The following is a 19853-nucleotide window of genomic DNA, read 5'->3' as shown; positions in this document are numbered from 1 at the left end:
AACACATATGTAGGGCTATGCAAATAGTACTTTAAAAAAAACAAAGATACCATCTCTACCTCAAGAAATCTGCAATACAAAGGCTTGGTCCTGTAAGATGCCGAGTATGGCAACTCAAGCCTATACTTAATGCATTATAAATTTAAAAAAGTCAGCAAAGCAATTAACTTGATAAATATTACGTACACATTGAGGCATCCTGACTGCCAAAGCGGTCTGAACCTTATTTCTCTGTGTTAACCCACCCTTATATTGAAAACAGCTCCATGTTTCCACTGGTAAGACCTAATTTGGTTAGGACAGGCAATAGTTACGATAGGCTTAGTTCTGAAGATTTGTTTCTAAATGTCTCACCTGCTAGCAGTTGTGCAAGGAGTATGTTATTTAGTAAAAAATACTCATAAACTAGCTTTTAGAAAATGAATGTTTTAATATGGTACTTTATCCAGCACTAAAAAAAAGTTTGAATTTTGTTTAGAATCTCCTTAATGGCAAACGTTTACCAAGAGTTACCTATTCTGTGAGACTGCCTTTGTGTGCCAGGTATGAGTAACAGAACTTGGGATCAGAAATAACCTAATATGGCAGGTAGCTAATCTTTTTGCCACCTTTTTCTTGCCAGCTGACTCTCAAAACTATTCCTGACATAGCAATGAGATTACAGCCCTGAGTAAGTAGAATAAACTGTTTGCTAGTTGTTGTTTTTTTTTTTTACTGGCAGACTACCTAGAAAGGTCCCCAAATTCCAGGAATTTCTAGTGTAGTGCCACCGCCCTTTTTGTGTTCTCAGTTACCAGTTAGAGAACAGCATCAGGAAGCAAAGGTCTGCACAGTTACTGCTTCTTCAGCAAAGAACGCTGTTTTCTGCAGAAAAAGGACAGATGGTCTTAAATACTAGCTGAATATGTTTTGTTTACATTTGCACAACAGTCTAAAAACTCCAAGGTTTTATTTATTCACGAAAGTGAATACCTTTTTTAAAAGCAGGTAATTTCATTTGTTACTAAAATTGAGGATTGTTTTTCCTCTTCTTTCTCTGACTCTATCTAGTATGTTAGAGACAGGATCTTAATTATATGGACTAATGGTGTTTTTGTAGAGCCAGCATCTGTCCCCCCATTACTAAATAGTAATTACTAAATTACTGTAGCTCCTGTAGCAGCTACAGGAAACCAGAATTGTATTGTGATGTTGGCAGTGGGTTTCATGGGCATTTGCTTTTCTCACTTCCTCCATTCTCAGACTTGTTGGCTATATGGGAACTATCGTTGTAGATTAGTCCATCTGCTCCTTATCCCCCACAAAACCGTGACTAGTACCAAACACTCCAGAACACATACTTTTTTTCTGGGCTTGCCTTCAGTGACAGCAGATTACTGCTGTTTGACTTGGAAGAAAAAACACTACTGTAGCAGTATGTTCCACAAAGCAAACATAACGATGAAAAAGTGCCAAACATCCATAACTCCAGTTCAGAACAATATCCCTGACACTCACCCCAGCTCGCTGCTCTCCCTCCAGCCGTCAGCGGTAGGAAGTGGGTTGCAAACACCCCTAGAAATTCCAAGTTATTGGGGGGGGGGGAAGAAGAGGTGACGCACATCTCACAACCACTTAAACCAGATCAAACAGTTCTGTGTTTTTCCATGACTTCCTACGGTTCTGGAGAAGCCTCTTGAGCATCAGGGTTGAGCTCTGACCTGCCATCCTTTCCCCTCTTTGGCAATCTTGGGGCCCTACGTACTGCAGGCTTGGTGGTGTTGCGTGGTGGCAGCACTTCATATGGAGCAGACGTAGAGAAACAAGTTGAGGTGTGAGACTTATCTCTACTCAGACTCATCTGTACTCACCGGTCTTGATCGCAAGGGGAAGGCTTTCGCACTCCCACTAGCAAATGCCTGCAAGATGCCCGGGAGCAGGTCTGTGGCCTCCACAGGTGATGCAGCACCAGACACTGGTGTTAGCTCGCACTGGCGCTGGAGGCAGGGCCAGGCTGCCCTCACAACTGAGGCCCCTTCTGGGACACAGCCCGGCCTGAGCTCTGAGGGGCCAGCGTACCTCAGGCAGCCGGGCCGAGCCCGCAGACCCCTGAGGCACCCATGCAGCCTAGCGCCGCACCGGGAGGGCTGTGCACACCTGCTCACGCCCACCAGGCCCCCGGGGCCCGGGCACACGGCCGCAGACGGGCCTACCGCCCCAGGCCACCCACAACCGGCCCCACAAGGCCGCCAAGCGCGGCCCGCCCGCAGCGGGTAAATCACCTCACCCTGACCGCGGGGAGGGCGCTGCTACAGGGAGGCCTTATAAGGCGTGCGGGTGGCCTCGGAGCGCGAGCAATGATTGGGCCAGGCGGAGAGGGCGGGGCTACGCGGAAACAATCTCCCAATAAAGAGGCGAGGGGCGGGGCTTCCGGGGCAGCCCTAGGCAGCCGTTGGCTGTCTCCGGGGTTGGGCGGGACTGGGGCAGCGCGCGAAGACTCGAAGCGGTTTCCTACGCGGTTGTGCGGCGGGAGCGCTGAGGCGTTGTCGGGCTGAGGCCATGGCGGCAGCGACGGCGGCCCCCGCTGAGGTGAGTCCTGCTGCTCCGCTCCGCGCAACCGGCTGGCTGCCGCTGGCGGCGGTGGCAGCTCGCGGCCTGCCTGCGGCCTTGGGGCTCCTCTGGCTGTGGCGCGGCGGAGGGCCGGGAGGGGTAGCGAGGGGCAGCGAGCGAGGCGGCGGCGGTGGTAGCGGCGGCAGCGGTGCCGCCTCGGCCACCCTTGAGCCCGGGCGGCACCGCGCCGTCACTAGGCTCGCTCCTATCTTCGCAGACTACACTTCCCAGCATACCCGGCGGCTCACCCTTCCGCCTTGCCGCCCGCGGTGCGTGCTGGGAAGGCTGCGCTCGGCCTATCCCCGTGGGCGCGGTGCATGCTGGGGGGAAGGGGTGTGTGGGAACCGGCCGTGGGCGCGGTGCATGCCGGGAAGGCGGTGCCTGGCCCGGGCGGGCGCGGTGCATGCTGGGAGGGGGGATGCCCTAACCGGGGCCGTACCTCGGGGCGGGTGTCCGTACCCCTTCCCCGTCCCGTTCCCCCCCCCCCCCCCCCCCCCCCCCCCCCCGCACCGGCCGATCCCCCGCCCGCCGCGGGCCGCCTCTGCAGCTCTGGGCAGGGTTGTGACCGTGCTGGCCTGCTGCCCCTGCAGCGCTGCCGCGGCGCCAGGCCTGCGGAGGCCCGGGGTGGTGTCAGCCGTGAGGGGGGGGGGGGGGTTCCTGGGACACAGGAGGGGCCCTTCCGTTACAGCGTGCCTGCCCACCGGGCTTGGGCACCTTGTCGTGGAGGAGCCTTTCTGAAGAATCCCCGCAGGTGTCTTCTGGTCCCTGTTTTATTAATTTAGGTGAAATACAGATGTGGGATAATAAAGTTTTCATTCTAATGGTTTTGAATAATAATCTGTGGAGATCAGCCAGTAGGTTGATTCTCTTTTTTTTTTTTTCTGTGTACAAGTCCGCCTTTAAATACTAATAAAAGTTGACGTAATCTCCCTTCATGTAAATACCAATTAATTCTTAAAAAAATTATAATGTATGTATATATAATTGTGTGTAAGGGGTTAGCCAAGGTTTTGGAATGAAGTTAGACACAAAGAATCATTACTACATAAACCACACCATAGTAAGGAAAATTTTATTTTGCTTTGTAGTTTCCGTTAGAAGATTTGAATTCAGACTTGCAGAAAGCCCCTGATAGTGACTCTGACAGCGGACAGGGCAGCTGTGAAACAGCCTCTCCAGGTCACTTCAGCAAGGGGATAGCGTCTCTTGATGACAGAGGTCTGTAATATTTCCATGAATTGTGCCTGGTGGTCGTTGCCTTCAACGGTGCATTTTCCGTTTTTTAAATACCTTTTTAGGAAGTTGTCACTGCTTCACCTGTAGGAATCCAAACTGCCTGGTTTGTTGCTCAGAATGTGGGCGGACATCTGTAAATCTCTGAAAAGCATTTTTTGAGGTACAGAAAAGGAAATAGTAAATGGGATGTGAGTGTCTTAATTGCTTATTTCCTTTCTTTTTATGATTTGCTTAATCTATGTACTTATTTAGTTACTTACTGTGGGTTTTATTACTGTTTCAAGGCAAGTCACCATCAGTGAAGGATTTTCAGCTTTGCTTTTTTTTTAAAGGTTAAAACCCTGTAACACCAATTTGGGTCAGTTATGTACTGCACTACAGGGAGAAGTGGATTTTGAAAATTTGAATTCAGGCTGATTTGCTATAGATGTTGACATCTGTGAAATTTAACAGATATGTAACTTGATGTTTAACTGATTGTTTGTTAATTAACTTGTGGAATTTTCCTCTCTGTGGCATGCATCATTTCTTTTAATATATTTTGTCAGATTCAGAGGAAGAGATTTTTGTACGTAAAAAAGCAAAAAGCAAGAAGGTGCTTCAGGACAGTGAGAGTGAAGATGGAGAGGATGGTGGCTTTTTTGTGCAGAACGATAGTCTGGGTGGAGACAAGGAAAATGGAGAGGAAGAAGAGAACGTTACTGCCCAGAGGAACAAGAAATCTCATCGCATTCGCCAAGGTCTGCTAGATAGCGATGACAGTGACACTGGTGACCGATTGCAGATTGAAAACCTTGAAACAAGCAGAAAGTCTGGCTTGCCTGAGAATGAGTTGGAAGAGGAGAGACCCCTAAAATCTGGGAAAAAGTACAGAAAACATAAACAACATAAACATGATTTTGAAGAAGAGGCGCCAAAAAAAGCTATAGGAAAATCGAGAAGAAGAAAGGAGAAGGAGAGAAGAATTGAGTCCATTAAACAGCTGAAAAAAGAAAAGAAGCCTAGAGCAGAGGTATATATTTTGGCAGAAAATCTCAGATGTTTTCTCAACTAATTTAAAATTGTCACTGCATTTGGTTATTGTGTTTCAATGCTTCAGCATTGCTAGTGTCCACATTCCAACAGCAGGTGTGGTATCCACAGGGATCCACGGAACACCATGCATGTCTTCCAGTTTCATCTGCAAAGAAAGTACAAACCCTAACGCTTGACAATTTAACGTCAGTGCATGTTAAGCCAGGCAGAAGTTCTTTGGGTTCGTTGCGGGGTTTGTTACGTGCACAAACTGCTTGGATTGGTGTTTCAGCTTTTCTCTCCATTGCTGTGCTAGTTTCTGGAGGAAGCTTTCAAATTGGAATTCTGGTCTAAATAAGTGGCTGCTTGGGAGGTTGCGTATTGTTGCTATTTATAAATGCATATTTCAAGTGTTAATTTATTGTCTCTGAGCCATTTTGGTCTTCAGTAATTATTGAAATTCCCTACTTATCATAGAAGTAGGGAACACTGCTCCACGAATTACCTTATCAACTTTGCAGTGCTATAAAGTGAGTATGACTGGCTTACAGGACACACAAGATGCTAGATTAAAGACGACACCTACTTCTTCTAACTTCTTTCATCAAGACCTTTTGCCAGTAATCTTAAATTAATGTCAAAGAACTGAAGGGGACCTTCTGAAATGAATTACACAAATACTTTATTCTTATGGCAAGCAGGTAGATGGTGGTGAGAGGTATCCTTTTAATGACAGTGGATGTCTTCTTGATGACAAAGAACTTTTTGATAATGGCTTAGAAGAGGAAAACGATTCCGCCCCAGAGGACGAAGAGTCGATAGAATCAATACGAGCAGCAGTGAAAAACAAAATAAAAAAATATAAGGTAACATTTGATAGTGATACAAGGTTATTGGTTATTGATGGGAAGTATTGTACCTGAGCACGTATTAGAACTCTTTTTGACAATGGTGCGCTTCTACTGCTGTGACAGAGGAGAGAATAGCCCTCTGCTTTTTTGTTCTTGAACATGGAGGGATGTTGTCCTGCAAAGTTATAAAGATAATGCTATAGTAGGAGCTTTGGAAATCTACCATAAGTATTATGTGGGATTTGTGTTGGTTTATGAGAATACTTGCTGGTTTTGCTGACCAATGATGATTCTGTACAATTATTTTTTACTTGTTTGCCCTTGGTAGTGCTATCAAATAAATGAATCTCTTTTTTATGCCCTGTAGAACAAAGAACGGTTTTCTGGGGGTGAAGGCTACAAACATGTATTTGATGATGAGAACGAGGAACCTGTATTAAAAGAACCAAAGAGGAAGGTGAAGTAGTATTCTTTTTAAAGCTCTCCATTGTTTGCTGTAGTGACTCAAATGTTTTTTGTACGCACACTGTCCCGTGTTTTTGTTGATTTGTTGTTTTTAATCTTTTTTTTAACTGGCTGCTTTATTCTGACTCCTTTGTGTTTGAAAGGGAAAAATAAGCTATTTAGAAAGTACAGATAGAGTCCCATATTTTGTTTTCTGACTTCAGAAGCCTTTCTTTTCTTTCCTTAAGGAGCGGAAAGCAGCAAGGTTAAGTAAAGAAGCCATTAAACAACTACATAGTGAGACCCAACGACTTATTAGAGGTAAAACTTCAATTCTTTGTATGTAGAGGGGTGTAAAGTATTAAGAAATTCAGGGGAGGAATTGAAAGCATTTACCTGAAAGGTAAGAGCCTTCTTTCACCTAGCAAGAGTTATTTAGGGTTGAAGGGTGCAAGACCATTTTTGTTCAAGGACCTGTTAAAAGATATCTTTGTAACTAATGGAAAAAAAAAATCATTATGCAAACACTTCAGCCTGTAAACTTGTTGTGTAAAGTTAGTGGAGTATTTAGAGAGTTTTCATAGGCACGTAATAAAATTTAAACTGGTCCTGCCATTCTGATGTTAACATTGCAGTTCATTTCCTAATGAATCCATGGACATGTTGCAAATTTGGTCTTCAAGACTGTTGCTGTTGGAACGCTTTCCCAAACAGCAGTGTTTGCTGTATTCAAGTTTAAACTGTGCTGTTTGTGCCTAGTCAGATGTCTTTGCTGCAAAATACTTGTGTCAAGCTTCTTTGAATTTCAGAGATATCAAATAAATGCCTCGGATGACGTTTTAAATTTTCTTTCACCTCCTTTCTCTGGTAGAATCGTCTGTGTCTCTCCCATATCATGTGCCTGAGACCAAAAGCATTCATGACTTCTTCAAGCGTAGACCTCGACTAGTATGTCAAGGAAATGCCATGGCATTGCTGAAGTAAGGACTTAAACCTTCCTCATATTTTTTCATAAATTTTGAGGATATCCTACCTTTGCCTTTGAGGATGACCAGACTCTTGCATGCTATAGGCATTGTATGACATACACACCTGCTCTGTGTACAGTCACAGCTTTTTTCTGGTTTAATTTTAGCTGTTGCTTTGACTGGAAAGTTTTATTAAGAAACTTTCTTAGGCTCCTTTAATTCCGTGAACACCTGGAAATTAGGAGTATGTCGCTGTTAACATAAGGCAATGCTGCACTGTTGACAGTCGTACTATTGAAGTAATCAGGGCCTAGTAGTAACTTCAGATGAAGTAACTTGCTCATGCAAAGTTACTTTAATGTGGTTTAGACTAGACCCCAACATTTTACTTGGACTATATCTTCTTTTGAGTAATGTGTAGTAAAATACTTAAGCTACTGTAGTCACAAAATCTCTCAAGAATTTTATACTGTGATAATGTAACTAACTAGTACAAACTCTTTACACTCCTCTGTGCTTCCTTATCTCCTCAAAATGAAGTTTTCCAGACTTCTGTCCTTCACCTCTTCTTGCACATTAATGACAATAATTAGAAAATGATTTCTTTCTCTGAGTTTGTTCTCGACCTCTTCTCCCCTTTCACAATAGCCATAGGTGATATATTTCTTTCTGCCGTCGTTAGGTCCACTAAATACCAGCTACCCCTAAATGAAGAATCTGCAGACACTAAGAACTTGAGCACGGATTGCAAAGATGGGCGAATAGAAGGTGATCAATCAGCAGCTAATGAACCAGAAACAAGCCTTGGCAGAGATGTTGATACTACTGTGAACAAGCCTCTTGCTGATGCAGGGAAGAACTCGACAGAAAACTGTGCTGAAAAGCCCAAGCAGGACAGTGATGATTCTCATCCAGTTAGGACTGTAACAACTGATAATAATACAGAAGAACAACAGCACACTAACTTCCTAAGCACTGATTGTAGTGAACAAAAAGAGAATGAAATTCCTCTAGCAGTTGGAGGAGATGCCCTTGAGCAAAGAGGCGAAACAGCACCAGACTTACAAAGTGAAAAAAGCAATCAACAAGTGGGGCCTGGATTGGTGGCACAACCTGAAAAAGGGAGAAAGTCCAAGCTGGATAAACTTCGTGAACTGGGAATAGACCTGTCCATCAAGCCAAGAATCTGCTCTGGCAATGAATCCTTTATAAACCTTGATGAATCTGACTCAAATAAAGGTATCACTTTTATTGTTGTAATCCTGTCATAGCTGTCCAAGTAAGCAGAGTTAATCTGACTTTAACTGGAAGATCTCTGAGAAGTGTTCAGGTGATAGAACAGTCAGGCACATTCACTTACTAGTACAGATTCTTTGATGTTGGTATCCCTTTTCTTTCAGCTGGTGTTTAAAAGGGAAATTCTGAGTCCTTAATATTTGGAAGCTTGAAGGAATGCTCGGTGATAAATCATTCATCATTAAATAGTTATTTCCATTTTGCTACAGTGAATTATGTTGGTACTTAAAGCACATGGGGGCACTTTTTCAAATCGATTCAAAACGAGGCATGCAGTAATTATCTGGAAACAGAACTGGCCTGTGTTCCAGAGTGTTTACCACTGATCTTGTTAAAAGGCAAGGCTGGATAACAAGCAAAAATTTACTTTTGTAGCAAGAATGTTTTGAATGTCTTTTAGGTACTGGAATTTGAAGATCTATTCATCAATATTAAATAGTTGACCTTGTTTCAGGGAAAGATTGCAAATGATGAGGCAATTTTATAATTCCATTAAATCTATTATGTATAAGAAGATATTAAGAGGATGTCTGGATTGAATGCTACTTCCATGTATGGAGGAAACTGCCCTCTGCCAAGAAACAGTGGTTTTGTCAGCCATCAGTTTGGTTTTAGATATATGTGTTAACAGAAATTTAAAATTGCCTGGTGGCTGGAAGGCTAGACTGGAAGTGAATTGAGGTCTTGTGGATAAATCATAGTCAATGGCAAAGTACTTTAATATTAGCTAATATCAATTAAGTACAAGTTACAGCAAAAATATTCTGTAATGGTTTATTGTTTTATTAGTCAAATAGAATGGTTTTGCAAACATTTTAATATTAAAGATTTAGAGGTTTTAACTAACTTCCTTTGAAAAAAAAAATTCTCAAGACCTACTGTTGATACAACTTTAACACTCAATGCTTTTAAATGCTATCAAATTAATTTAATTTGCGTTTTGAAATTTAATTAATATGTATTTAAAGAATTAGAAGCCCTGAAAGCACGTTTCTTGAAGCACACTCTTCGAACGTCAAAATCCAAAGTTGAACGGACCATAAACATGAACATCATTCGTAAGGAGACTACATCTGAAGGGAAGGAGGAACTGAAAGCAGACGTGGTACCAGCAGTGCTAGCTGCAGAGAGCCTGGATGAAACGGTCCACACAAAGCCAGGTTGGTTTGGGAGGACAACTGATGATGATTGAATTGGAAAACACTTTGTCTTTTTTTCTCTCTCATTCCCCCTTTCCCAATGCTGCCCTGTGAAATACAGATGAAGGGATCTTCATCTGTGAAAGTAGTATGTATGTTCCCTCTAATGGATAGCCCTGTTTTGAAAAAGAATCTTGATAGACCTCTTAAATAGCACTGGCCAGTGTAGAACAGCCTCAGTCAGATCTTTGTGACTGGTTCTCTGGATTTCTTCCCATCTGTACCAAAATTGTATATAAACATATATCTGCACCGTTGTTTTCCATCAGCCCTCTGAATGTAACTCTCAGACTTCTTGTGAACTATTACCATTTATTAGATCTCTCATGCTTCCTTATTTCTATACTGCAGTTTCTAATAGAACTGTATGTATTTGCAAACAAAAATGTGCATGGAATATGACTCTCCCATAGTATCCATTAAAATAAATAGATTATTTGGCTGGTTCTACGGGCACGCGTTCTTTTTAGCTGCTTTTAATTATTTCATGAGCTATAGCACATCTGGCCATGGCAATTGAGTGCTCTCGTTCCCAAAAGACACAGTGGAGAGACAGACCCTATTCTCATTCAGAGTGCTGCACCAGTGGCATTTATGGATAATGAGGGATCTTGATAATTCATGAGATTGTGTGGTCTCTCTAAATTGAGCTCATTGAAACTAACTGCTCTAGCTCTTATAGCTGGCAGATCAATTCATAAAAACATTTAAAAACAAGTAATTTTTTTAATTGCCTTTTTATGTGTGTAGTTACATTAGATTGGATGCTTGAAGGCAGTGAAGTTAAGGATTCGCTGTAGTACATCTAATGTATTCGTTTGTTCATTTCTGTACAGGTGAAAAGCTACAAGCGCTGAAGGCTAAGCTCCAGGAGGCCATGAAACTCCGCAGGACTGAGGAACGCCAAAAGCGGCAAGCATTGTTTAAACTGGATAATGAGGACATGTTGGAGGAAGAAGAGGAGGAGGAGGAGGAGGAAGAGATGACAGATGAGTCTGAGGAAGAGGAAGAAGGCAATCATGAGGTCTGTATGCACCATTTTTACATAACCTAGTCAGCTTCTCAATTCTGCTGCCTCTCCCCAATGAAATGAGACTTTTCTTGGCAATTTCCCTAATATTAATAGTGTACAATTCTTCCTAGAAGCTAAAAAATTGCTATAGTTAGCAAGTTCAGGGTTTGGATTGTCTAAGACTGAATTTATTAGTATTTTCTTTATTTGTCTAAACAGTATTAAAAACAAATATAAGTGTATAAAAGATTCTGGTGCTACTTTCTCTTTTTATATATCCTTGGTTCATTGCTGGCAGGGGACAAACTGAGGTCGCTTGCCCGATCTGGGGTAGGGTTTGCCGTGGCCTTTCCTTTTTAAAAAGGATCAGAATAGCTTGGCTGTTTCAAGCACCTCTGTGTCAGTTGTCTCAAAGTGGAATACGTGCATGCAGGAACTGTGAACGTCACTCAGCTTCATCCTCCGTATGTTAAAACGTTTTCTTGAAAAGTATGCAAGGAAGTTGACAGATCAAAGCAATAATCACCGTCTCTCTGCTCTGTTTGGGGATGTCTTTTAGAACGTGGAATTTCTGCTTGGCGAAGCAGAAGAAGATAATGAAGATATAGAAGAGAAACACACTGAAGATGGTGATAAAGAAACTGACAAAGAATCAATTGATGGAGAAAAGCTGGAGAAGTCTGTGCACTGTGATTCTGTTCCCAAAGCACCTTCAACAGAGTCTACATTGATGCTTTTTAAGGACAGCTCCTCAAAAATGGGGTAAATAAACCAAGCTTTAAAAATGGTGCCTGAGCAATTTTAAATTTGATCAATACATGTAGATGTTTTGATTTAAAGTACTTTTTATAAGTATTTTTTCTGTCTTGTTCCAGTAGTTATATGTGCATTCATATATCTTTTATTTAAAAAACTTAGTGACTGTAATTGTTGTTTAGTGGAATAATCTGTTTCTTAATCAAAGTGTACTAGATGTATTTTTGTGTGTTACCTTGGTTTTTGCAATTAGGTTTGACAGACAATAGCAATTCATCTTGTATATGTTGGCAAATACATTTTATGTAATGAATTGCAGATACTCTCTTCCTGATGAGAAACTTGAAATGGAGGAAGCTGCAGACAAAGGACCTACCAAGTTAGGTAAAGTAGAACTGTTGTTGTAGCTAGCATTTTTTTCACATGGCACATGTAGAAGTTTCTATTTGAGATCGGTATTCAATATTTTTGTTATTTCATCACCTGTATAGTTATACAGTATGATTATAAAAGTTTAGACTGCTGAAAAAAATGGGAGGGCTTGAAAAAGCTAGAGGAAAATAAAGTTCAAAATGATACTGGAAAAAATATAGAAACAGAAATCAATAAGATGAAATTCAGCAACAAAGTGTAATATGCATCCTGTATGAAGAAAGAAATCCAACATGAGCACAAAATAATGAATTTTTAGCAAGGTGTCAGTGTTGCAAAATAGTATCTTGGGGTTTTACTGGCTCACAAAAAAAAGAAGTGAAGCACTGTATTTAATTTTTTTTTTTTTTTTTTTTTTTTTTTTTTTAGAGGATGATGATTCATTTTCTCTACCAACACTAGCAAAAGAGAATAGCCACAACAGCAGCTTTGAGTTGATTGGCTCCATGATTCCATCGTATCAGCCCTGTAACAAACAGATGTCACGTGGAGGGAACTTTTTATCTGCAGCAGGAGGTTTCAGGTCACCTTCCCCAGGTTTTTTCAAAACAAGCTTTATCAGCTCTGCTTCCAAGGTAAGGTTCTCAGTCCTGTCGTATATCAACACAGTGGGTAGTGAGTAAATGTATTTTATCCTGACTGTCAGATCTGTCAAAAAAATAACACCAGAAGGCAGCATCTAGCCAAATGCTTTTATATGAGTAAGATTTCAGAAAAGCAAACTGTCCCTGGATTTTAAAATGTCTCCACATTGGAATGGATAAAAATGAAATTATAAAAACTTATATTCTAAAACATCAAAGAAAAGATGCTATAATCTGTTTTTTTTATATCTAAGATATGCACATCGTAAATATTTTTTTAAGCATACTTACATGGGCTACACAACATCTGATGTCAGTGAACTCCTATGATTTATCAGAGTACTGTGGACATACTTGACTCCTGCATGGTGTTAATCCTTTAAAATAGCTTAAATGTTTTATCCCATTCTTGCTTTTGAATTCTAGGCTTACAAAACAAATAACTTGTATATTTTTATATTCCTTTGACTAGAGCTCAGGAAAGACGTCTGAGCCCTCTCTTCCCATAGAAGATTCCCAGGACCTGTATAATGCCTCTCCTGAACCAAAGAGTTTATTTCCAGGGGCTGGGGAGTCACAGTTTCAATTTTCGCTGGAAGATGACACTCAGAGCCAGCTGCTTGATGCAGATGGGTAAGTAATAGCTGTAAAGGATGGCGTTTTGTGCCCTTAAACAGAAATAGGACATACAGACCAGCAAGATTTTTCTAACTACAGACCTTCTTTCAGGTTCTTGAATGTTGGACAACACAGGAATAAATACCAGTCCTCAAAGCATCGGCTGACTCTGGCTAGTATGGATGAGAATGCAATGGATGCCAATATGGATGAATTACTGGACTTGTGTTCTGGACAGTTTAGCAGTCAAGCTGAACACGTGCCAAATACCAGCGGCAACAAAAAGCAAAACATGGACGAATTGCTCAATCTTTGCTCAGGAAAATTCGTGTCTCAGAGTATGTCCTGAATTCTGTTTTCAGCTTTCCTGGTTACTTGATTTATAAGCTTTATGCTAAGGTACCCTTTAGTTCTGGGCACTAATGCAGAATGTGGAATTTCCGAGACTTCTGAGAGCTCCGACAATTTGTTGCCTCTGTGGGTGCATGCTAACTGTCATTTCTAGGATGCTCGCTGACATTTTAAGAGTAGAAATGTGTCTGTCTAATAAGTTGCCATCTTATTACTTTTTGTAGCAGGTTCTCCAACATGGGCATCTTCGGTGTCTTCCAAGGCAGAAAAAGACAGTGACATAGAAGATCCAATGGCAGAAGCTCTAGCGCTTTGTTCAGGTTCCTTTCCCACAGACAGGTTAGCATTGTTCTTCCTAAAATTTACAGAAGTTTATAGTGGTAGTTGTCTCGTTTCACTCTTAATGTGTTTTCTTGTTTGACATCAATTCAAAATGCTGTAAGCAAACACGTGGTTTGTTTTGGAGATGAAGGGGAGGAATATTGCAAATTGCTCAGCGATCACTCTCTAAATTGGCAGCATATACTGTTTGCCACAGCTACTGTGAAGGGAAATTCTTCTTTGTCTTTCACTAATAGTGAAAGATGTGTTTAAGAACTTCCATCAAACCGAGAAGATTGTTAAAATGTAGGACTTGTGGGTTCTGTTCTGGGCTGTTGCCAAACTACAGGAACCATAACCAAATGTAAGTTGGATACTTGCATTTTTTTCCATTGATTAAACTAGAAAGGTGTATGGCTGCCTGACAAAAGGATAATGAGGCTTAACAAATGGGAATGTTAGGGAGATCCAAGAGGAATTTTAGAGGGAAACAAACTCAGAAATTAATACTTGTCCCATGATTTCTGCAAGTGAAGACCTGAGGTCTTAGAACATCAGTGCTAATGGGAATTTGGGGCATTTAAAGCTAAATGCTGTTGAGAGACTGTAGCTCTTTGAGCACTCACAGGTAATTGCCTGAGACCAGCTGACGTGGTGGTTGAAATTTTGCCTTGGATTATTGCGAAGCCATCGTTGGAGGTGAAATGAAAAAGTGTATTTCTTTCATTTACTTTTCCCCTAGAGAAGAGGAAGATGAGGAGGAGCAAGAAGAACTTGGTGATTTTCAGCTTTTAACAGATGACAATGCCTTTGATAGTGAAGAGGTATGAACTGATGGAGCAAGGCAACTGCTACAGCATTCTGACTAAGAGAATTCAATTTATCTACTTAGTTTTTTAATATAACCATCGATGCAAAGTATCGTGACTTCCATAACAAGCTACTGACATGTTTTTAAGAGCAATGTTTGGATGATTTAAAATGTCCCCTTAATATTATGATATACTGGATAAAGCATCTTAGCATAGCAAATCCTCTGAAAAATCTCTGGTGTTTTAGTCTGTGTTTATTGATTGAAGAACAGAAGAAGCTGTCATTACAAAGCAATCCACTTTCAGAAATTCCTTAATTTCTGAAAACTTTCTCTTTGACAGGATGAAAAAAGTGGAGATAGTGATGCTGAAGAAGCAGAAATGAGCGATGAAGAAGAAGAACTGCTGAGACACAGACAGGGCTTGAAGAAAAAACTGTAAGTACATCTTTTTTGTATCCTAATTGCCAGACAGAATAGAATATTAATAGCACTAGAAATTTAGTCTATAATTATTCCCTCCACAGCATTAGTAGCTGATGTTTATATGGTGTTGGCTGCGGCTTTTTTTTTTCACTTTGGTGCTGTCATGTTGCATGAGTTTAACTATGTTGCTGCTGGGTTATAGAGGATTTCTGTTACATTTTTCATTATAGATGGAAATCAAAAGGCCACAATGAAAGCAATGCAACATTTTTTTTGACCAAAAAAAAGGGGTGCAAGAGTATTGCTGTCATTCCTTATGTCTTAAGATCTTTATTTGTTCTAGTAAGTAAAACATCTAGTTGGCAGTTATCATTGCCATCACATTTGGTAGGCAACTGGCAAGGAATCTGGTGGATGACAATAATTTGGGGTGTTGCACGTTGGCAGGCTGTGTATGTAAATGTGCAAGAACTCAAGTCTTAGTCCTTTCAAAAATTAAAGATGTATCATAATTTCTCATTTAGGATAAGTGTTAATTTTATGTCAAAAGATAAATCTTGCTTTCAGAAGATTTGTGTGATGATTATGGGTCTACCAAACTGAACTCTTCAATATTCTTTTATAGCAAACTGCAGGATTTCATGGAAGATGAGGCAGAGCTGTCAGGGAGTGATGTGGGAAGTGAGGATGAATATGATGGTGAAGACCTGAACGAATATGAAGAAGAGATTATTGATGAGGAACTCCCTAATGAAGTGGAATTAGAAAATCAAGTACAGAAATTACACATGTCAGTGACAGTATTAATATATACTTGTGTGTGTGAAGTCATGGCTCTTGGATGTAATCTGGACTAACCTCCTCCCTTTCTCCTGTGTTGACAGGAAGGCAATGCTTGATGATGACAAGCGTCAGTTACGCTTGTACCAGGAGAGATATCTCATTGATGGTGACCTGCATAGTGATGGTCCTGGCAGAATGAGGAGATTCAGATGGAAAAACATAGGTGCCTTTCTGATCCATAGTTAATAGATGGGAGTGAAAGATTGGAAAGAGTGGGTGTGTGTATGAAATACCACTCAGTAGTCCTTCAGAAGTAAATAAAGTCTTTCAGGAACAAATTGGGTTGGGGGGTTCTGGCTTTGGGGGTTTTTTGTTTTGGTTTGGGGTTGGTTTTTTACTAGTCTATATATTTTATGCCTCTTTTAAAATTGATAGCTAATTTTTTTTTTCTTTGTCTAGATTATGCTTCACAGATTGACTTGTTTCAGAGAGATTCAGATAATGATGATGAAAATGAACAGTTTGATGAGACAGAAGCGAAATGGAGGAAAGAGCGATTTGAACGAGAACAGTGGCTTCGTGAGCAGGTATTAGTTAGCTTCAAGAAAGGCACCTTGCTCAGTCTTTATACCATTGCTAGATGTGAAATTGTTAGTTCCTCAAGCTAAACTCTGGAAAAAATACTGTTCATAAATGTGTCTTTGTTTTTCATCGCAAATTCTGCTCTTTCTCTTCTACAAGTATTGTACAGAGAGAGAAGCTAATTCAGAAGGGATAGGCAAAATAACTATGTTCTGAAACAAGTCAGCTTCAAGTTGGAGTCAGTCTCTTATGCTGGGAGCATACCTTCAAGTTTCAGAAGTTTCAGTATTAGGTCAGATTTGTCAGCTGAATGTGATGCTACAGGTTTGCCGTTCATTAGTAGAACGAGGACGATAAAGTATCTAAGAAATTGCAATAAACTTACAGTAGAAAGTAAATAAAAATGAATATATTAATTTACATAATGAAAAGACTTGGTCTACTTAAAATACTGAATGAAATGTTCATTTTTAATATGAACTTCTTCAATTTTACAAAGTGTCTTCTCTCTGCTACAGAAGGAAAAAAATAAAGAGCAGGAGGAGGAGGAGGAAGGAATCGGTGAAGACAGCCAATTCATGAAACTAGCAAAAAAAGTAACTGCTAAGTCCCTACAGAAGAAAGGTAAGCTTACTTTTTATTGAAGTGACAATCAAATATGAGAAAAAGTTTAACTTCCACTCGTCACTTGTGGTCTCCAGTGAAACATGCCACGGATCAGAAAACTCCAGTGTCTAGTTTTCTTACACGAGTCTGAGCTGATGTCTTCCAGAACTTGAAAAGCTAAAGGTATAAAAACATTGAAAACATGCAGCTGCAAGGTTGATTATAACTGTGTGTGTTTACTTAATAAAATAGTATGTTACTTCCTGAAAAAAATGTTGTAGAGTGGAAATAAACTCCTCTACATCTTTGTTTAGTCTTTTGTTCTTCCTTTGCTTGCCTTTAAGTCGCAGAGAAGTGGACTGTAAGTGACATTCGGCCTAGCAGTTTCTCCAAATATCTGTGACTTAAGGAAAAACTATGTAATGTAGTGAAAGTAAATTTAAGTTTTCCTTGGTTGTGGCAAAAACATGACTCCAAGTGTGCAAAGCTGTTTCAAAACCAAATTTTCCCTTCTGACTGATAGAACTAATTGCCAGAGTCATCTATCAGTTGTATGGCTCATAGTATAATTTGATGCAGATTTCCCCCCCCCCCGCCCCCTACAGTATTTACTGTCTGTTGTCAATTCTAAGTTCTTCAGTTTGATATAAAATTATATTCTTTCAAATGAAGTTCAGAAACTGACATTTTCCCCTTTGTCTCCGCTAGCAAGCCCAGCGGTAGCGGTACAAGACACACCACTATTACCCAGGAACCCGTTTGAAACATTCCGACCTGCCAGTGACATCCAGGTTGGTAATGGTTCTGACAAATGGTATTTCCAGACTGCATCTGTAGAACACAGCAAAGGCAGCTGACCCTAGATTCTGGCCATTTCTGGCTTGTATGGTAGCGAGTAATGTTTTAGTAGGGAGTAGTCTTTCCTATTAAGAGTAACCTACTAAAAGCGCTGTCTTGTTCATGTGAGTGGTTTAATGCAGCATTTCTTTGTTCTTCAGATAAAAAATGGGTCTCTCTTGAACAGACCTAAAGCTGTCCTTCAGAAACTAGCAGCAATGTCGGATCTTAATCCAAACGCACCTCGGAACTCAAGGAATTTTGTCTTTCATACGCTTTCCCCAGACAAGAGTGAAGAGGCAAAGGAGAAATCAAAACTTCAGGTAAAGATTTTTGTGGAATGTGCTGCCAATTGTGTAGATTATTTAAATGTACAGGCACTAAGCACTGCCAAGTAGTTAAGAGCATTGCTGTTTTAAATATTCTCTATGATTTCCTAGTATATGCTCTCACACCAAATAATTCTCTGATCATTCAGAATTTAAACTTTTTGGAGGTTTTGTATATTCTAATGTATCCTACTCCCTGTAGGTGAAGAAAAGAGGTCCTACTGCAGTAATAACGTCTCTGGCCAAACGACCCAGGGTAGACAGCACAGAGGAAACAAGTCAAAGCCGAAGCATATTCCAGTTCTTGGAGAGCTGAATATTTCTGTTTAGGGCCAGAGGTTGTATCTCGTCTCTTTGCCAGTTGCGGTTTGTTTTGCAAATCTGCCAGCAATCATCAGGAAGGTAAACAAATTGCTGTACATTCTCGTGCTGCCACTTAATTCACAAGTTCCAGTAATTGCCAGGCAATGGTCTTGTTTATTCCCCTTTGTTTTTCATCAGTGCTCCGTGGCAAATGAGAGCACAAAATCCATGCTTGGTTTGGAATGAAATGCTAACTTGGTCTTTCCCAAGCATTAAGGAAACTTACACTACTGTATACTGTCCTCACAGAGTCTCACGTGTTTCAGTGGTATCAGTTCCATCTGAAAATACCGTTCGTGGGACAGGTGTGACGCAGAAATGCTGCAGTTAGCTTAAAGCACAGATGAAGGAGGTATTTCTGCAGTTTTGGGTAAGAAGAAAGCAGCGTTAGCTATGGCAGGACATATGTTGTTTACACTTGCAGTACGAAGGTAGCTATGGCTTCCTCGAATGTCTTATTTTCTCTAATGTTAAGCATTTATTAGCTTGACATTTTAAGAAGCTCTAATTTATATTTGAAATGTATACTTTTAAAAAAGGCCCCAGTCTTTTATGAGGCAGTATGATAGGGATTTCTTTCAAAGTTTTTATTACTGTTTATATTCTTACGCATGCATATGAATGTGTGTGTGTGGAGAGGGAAGAATGTGAAGAACAGATGTGGGAGAGGAAAAGGAGGTGTGTCGGGGTTTTTTATTTGCTTTTTTGTGGGGGGAGTTGTTGGTTTGTTTTGCCCAACTGAAGACTCTCTTAAATCATCCATTCCGTTGTTTTCATGCAAGCTGCACTTATCCAAGAGAAATCATCCATTTCTGAACAGTTAGTAATGCAAGGCTTCTCTAGAATGAGGGAATTGGATAATAAGGAACCATCATTCACAACTAGTCTAAAAAGTGTGAAAGAAACTTGAGACAGAATATACAGCACTTCTGACACTTCTGATTACATGCTGAATGTGTTAAAGCAGAGACCAGATAATGGTAAGACAGTGGCCTGCTCTGTAAAACTAAACATCTTTCTAGGACTCGGTGTCACATACTTAGGTTGCCGACTGTCGGAGAAGTGTCCTGAACTGTAAATTTTGTAACATCATCAGCATACGCCTGGTGTGCTACATGTAAAATATTTTACTGTATATTATGTTGATAAAGAATTATGGTACTAATTGGAGTGCAATTTTACAATAAAACATGTTTTTAATTTTGGAGGCAGTTGGAATTAATTTACAGGTTTTCACTCAGTTGTGTGTATGTGGGTTTTTTCCCAAGATGTTTGTCTATCTCCGTCTCTTCTTTTTTTTTATTGCTGCTTTTCTTTTGTAGCCACAACTAAGCCCTTCACTAGGAACAGCTGCAATAATATTGGAATACAACAAAAACAACCCCCCTATGTTTATTGGAGTGTAAATTCTCAAGTCCTCAAGTCTTCCACTTAGGTTTGCATAA

General features: G+C 40.5%; 1 protein-coding gene across 3 annotated transcripts; it reads left to right on the top strand.

Annotated features, from left to right (window-relative positions):
* Nucleotides 1-2530: 2530 nt before the first annotated feature.
* Nucleotides 2531-19615, top strand: CLSPN (claspin). 3 transcript variants are annotated; one of them, XM_050910059.1, is made up of 25 exons: nucleotides 2531-2568; nucleotides 3678-3807; nucleotides 4374-4837; nucleotides 5541-5705; nucleotides 6058-6147; nucleotides 6383-6455; nucleotides 7006-7114; nucleotides 7785-8341; nucleotides 9367-9558; nucleotides 10434-10621; nucleotides 11169-11371; nucleotides 11685-11749; nucleotides 12167-12372; nucleotides 12854-13014; nucleotides 13111-13337; nucleotides 13575-13689; nucleotides 14414-14495; nucleotides 14826-14920; nucleotides 15534-15698; nucleotides 15793-15914; nucleotides 16151-16278; nucleotides 16792-16897; nucleotides 17588-17670; nucleotides 17878-18039; nucleotides 18248-19615. In XM_050910059.1, exons 1-25 carry the CDS (start codon nucleotides 2539-2541, stop codon nucleotides 18359-18361), a joined length of 4032 nt encoding a protein of 1343 aa, XP_050766016.1. In that variant the 5' UTR covers nucleotides 2531-2538; the 3' UTR covers nucleotides 18362-19615. The 3 variants fall into 3 exon arrangements, with proteins under 3 accessions (XP_050766016.1, XP_050766015.1, XP_050766014.1); XM_050910058.1 differs by having other exon boundaries at nucleotides 5538-5705; nucleotides 13578-13689; XM_050910057.1 differs by having other exon boundaries at nucleotides 5538-5705.
* The last annotated feature ends 238 nt before the right edge of the window (nucleotides 19616-19853 follow it).

This window comes from Gymnogyps californianus, chromosome 22, assembly GCF_018139145.2.
Source record: "Gymnogyps californianus isolate 813 chromosome 22, ASM1813914v2, whole genome shotgun sequence".
Classification (NCBI taxonomy): Eukaryota; Metazoa; Chordata; class Aves; order Accipitriformes; family Cathartidae; genus Gymnogyps; species Gymnogyps californianus.
This window is presented reverse-complemented; position numbering and strand designations above follow the sequence as displayed.

Bases quoted from the DNA above. Each gene is read 5' to 3' on its own strand.
- CLSPN (XM_050910057.1), top strand. From the start codon at position 2,539: ATGGCGGCAGCGACGGCGGCCCCCGCTGAG. The intron at 11,372-11,684 runs GTAAATAAACCA...AATGAATTGCAG, and splicing joins GACAGCTCCTCAAAAATGGG to ATACTCTCTTCCTGATGAGA. The intron at 15,699-15,792 runs GTCAGTGACAGT...CTGTGTTGACAG, and splicing joins CAAGTACAGAAATTACACAT to GAAGGCAATGCTTGATGATG.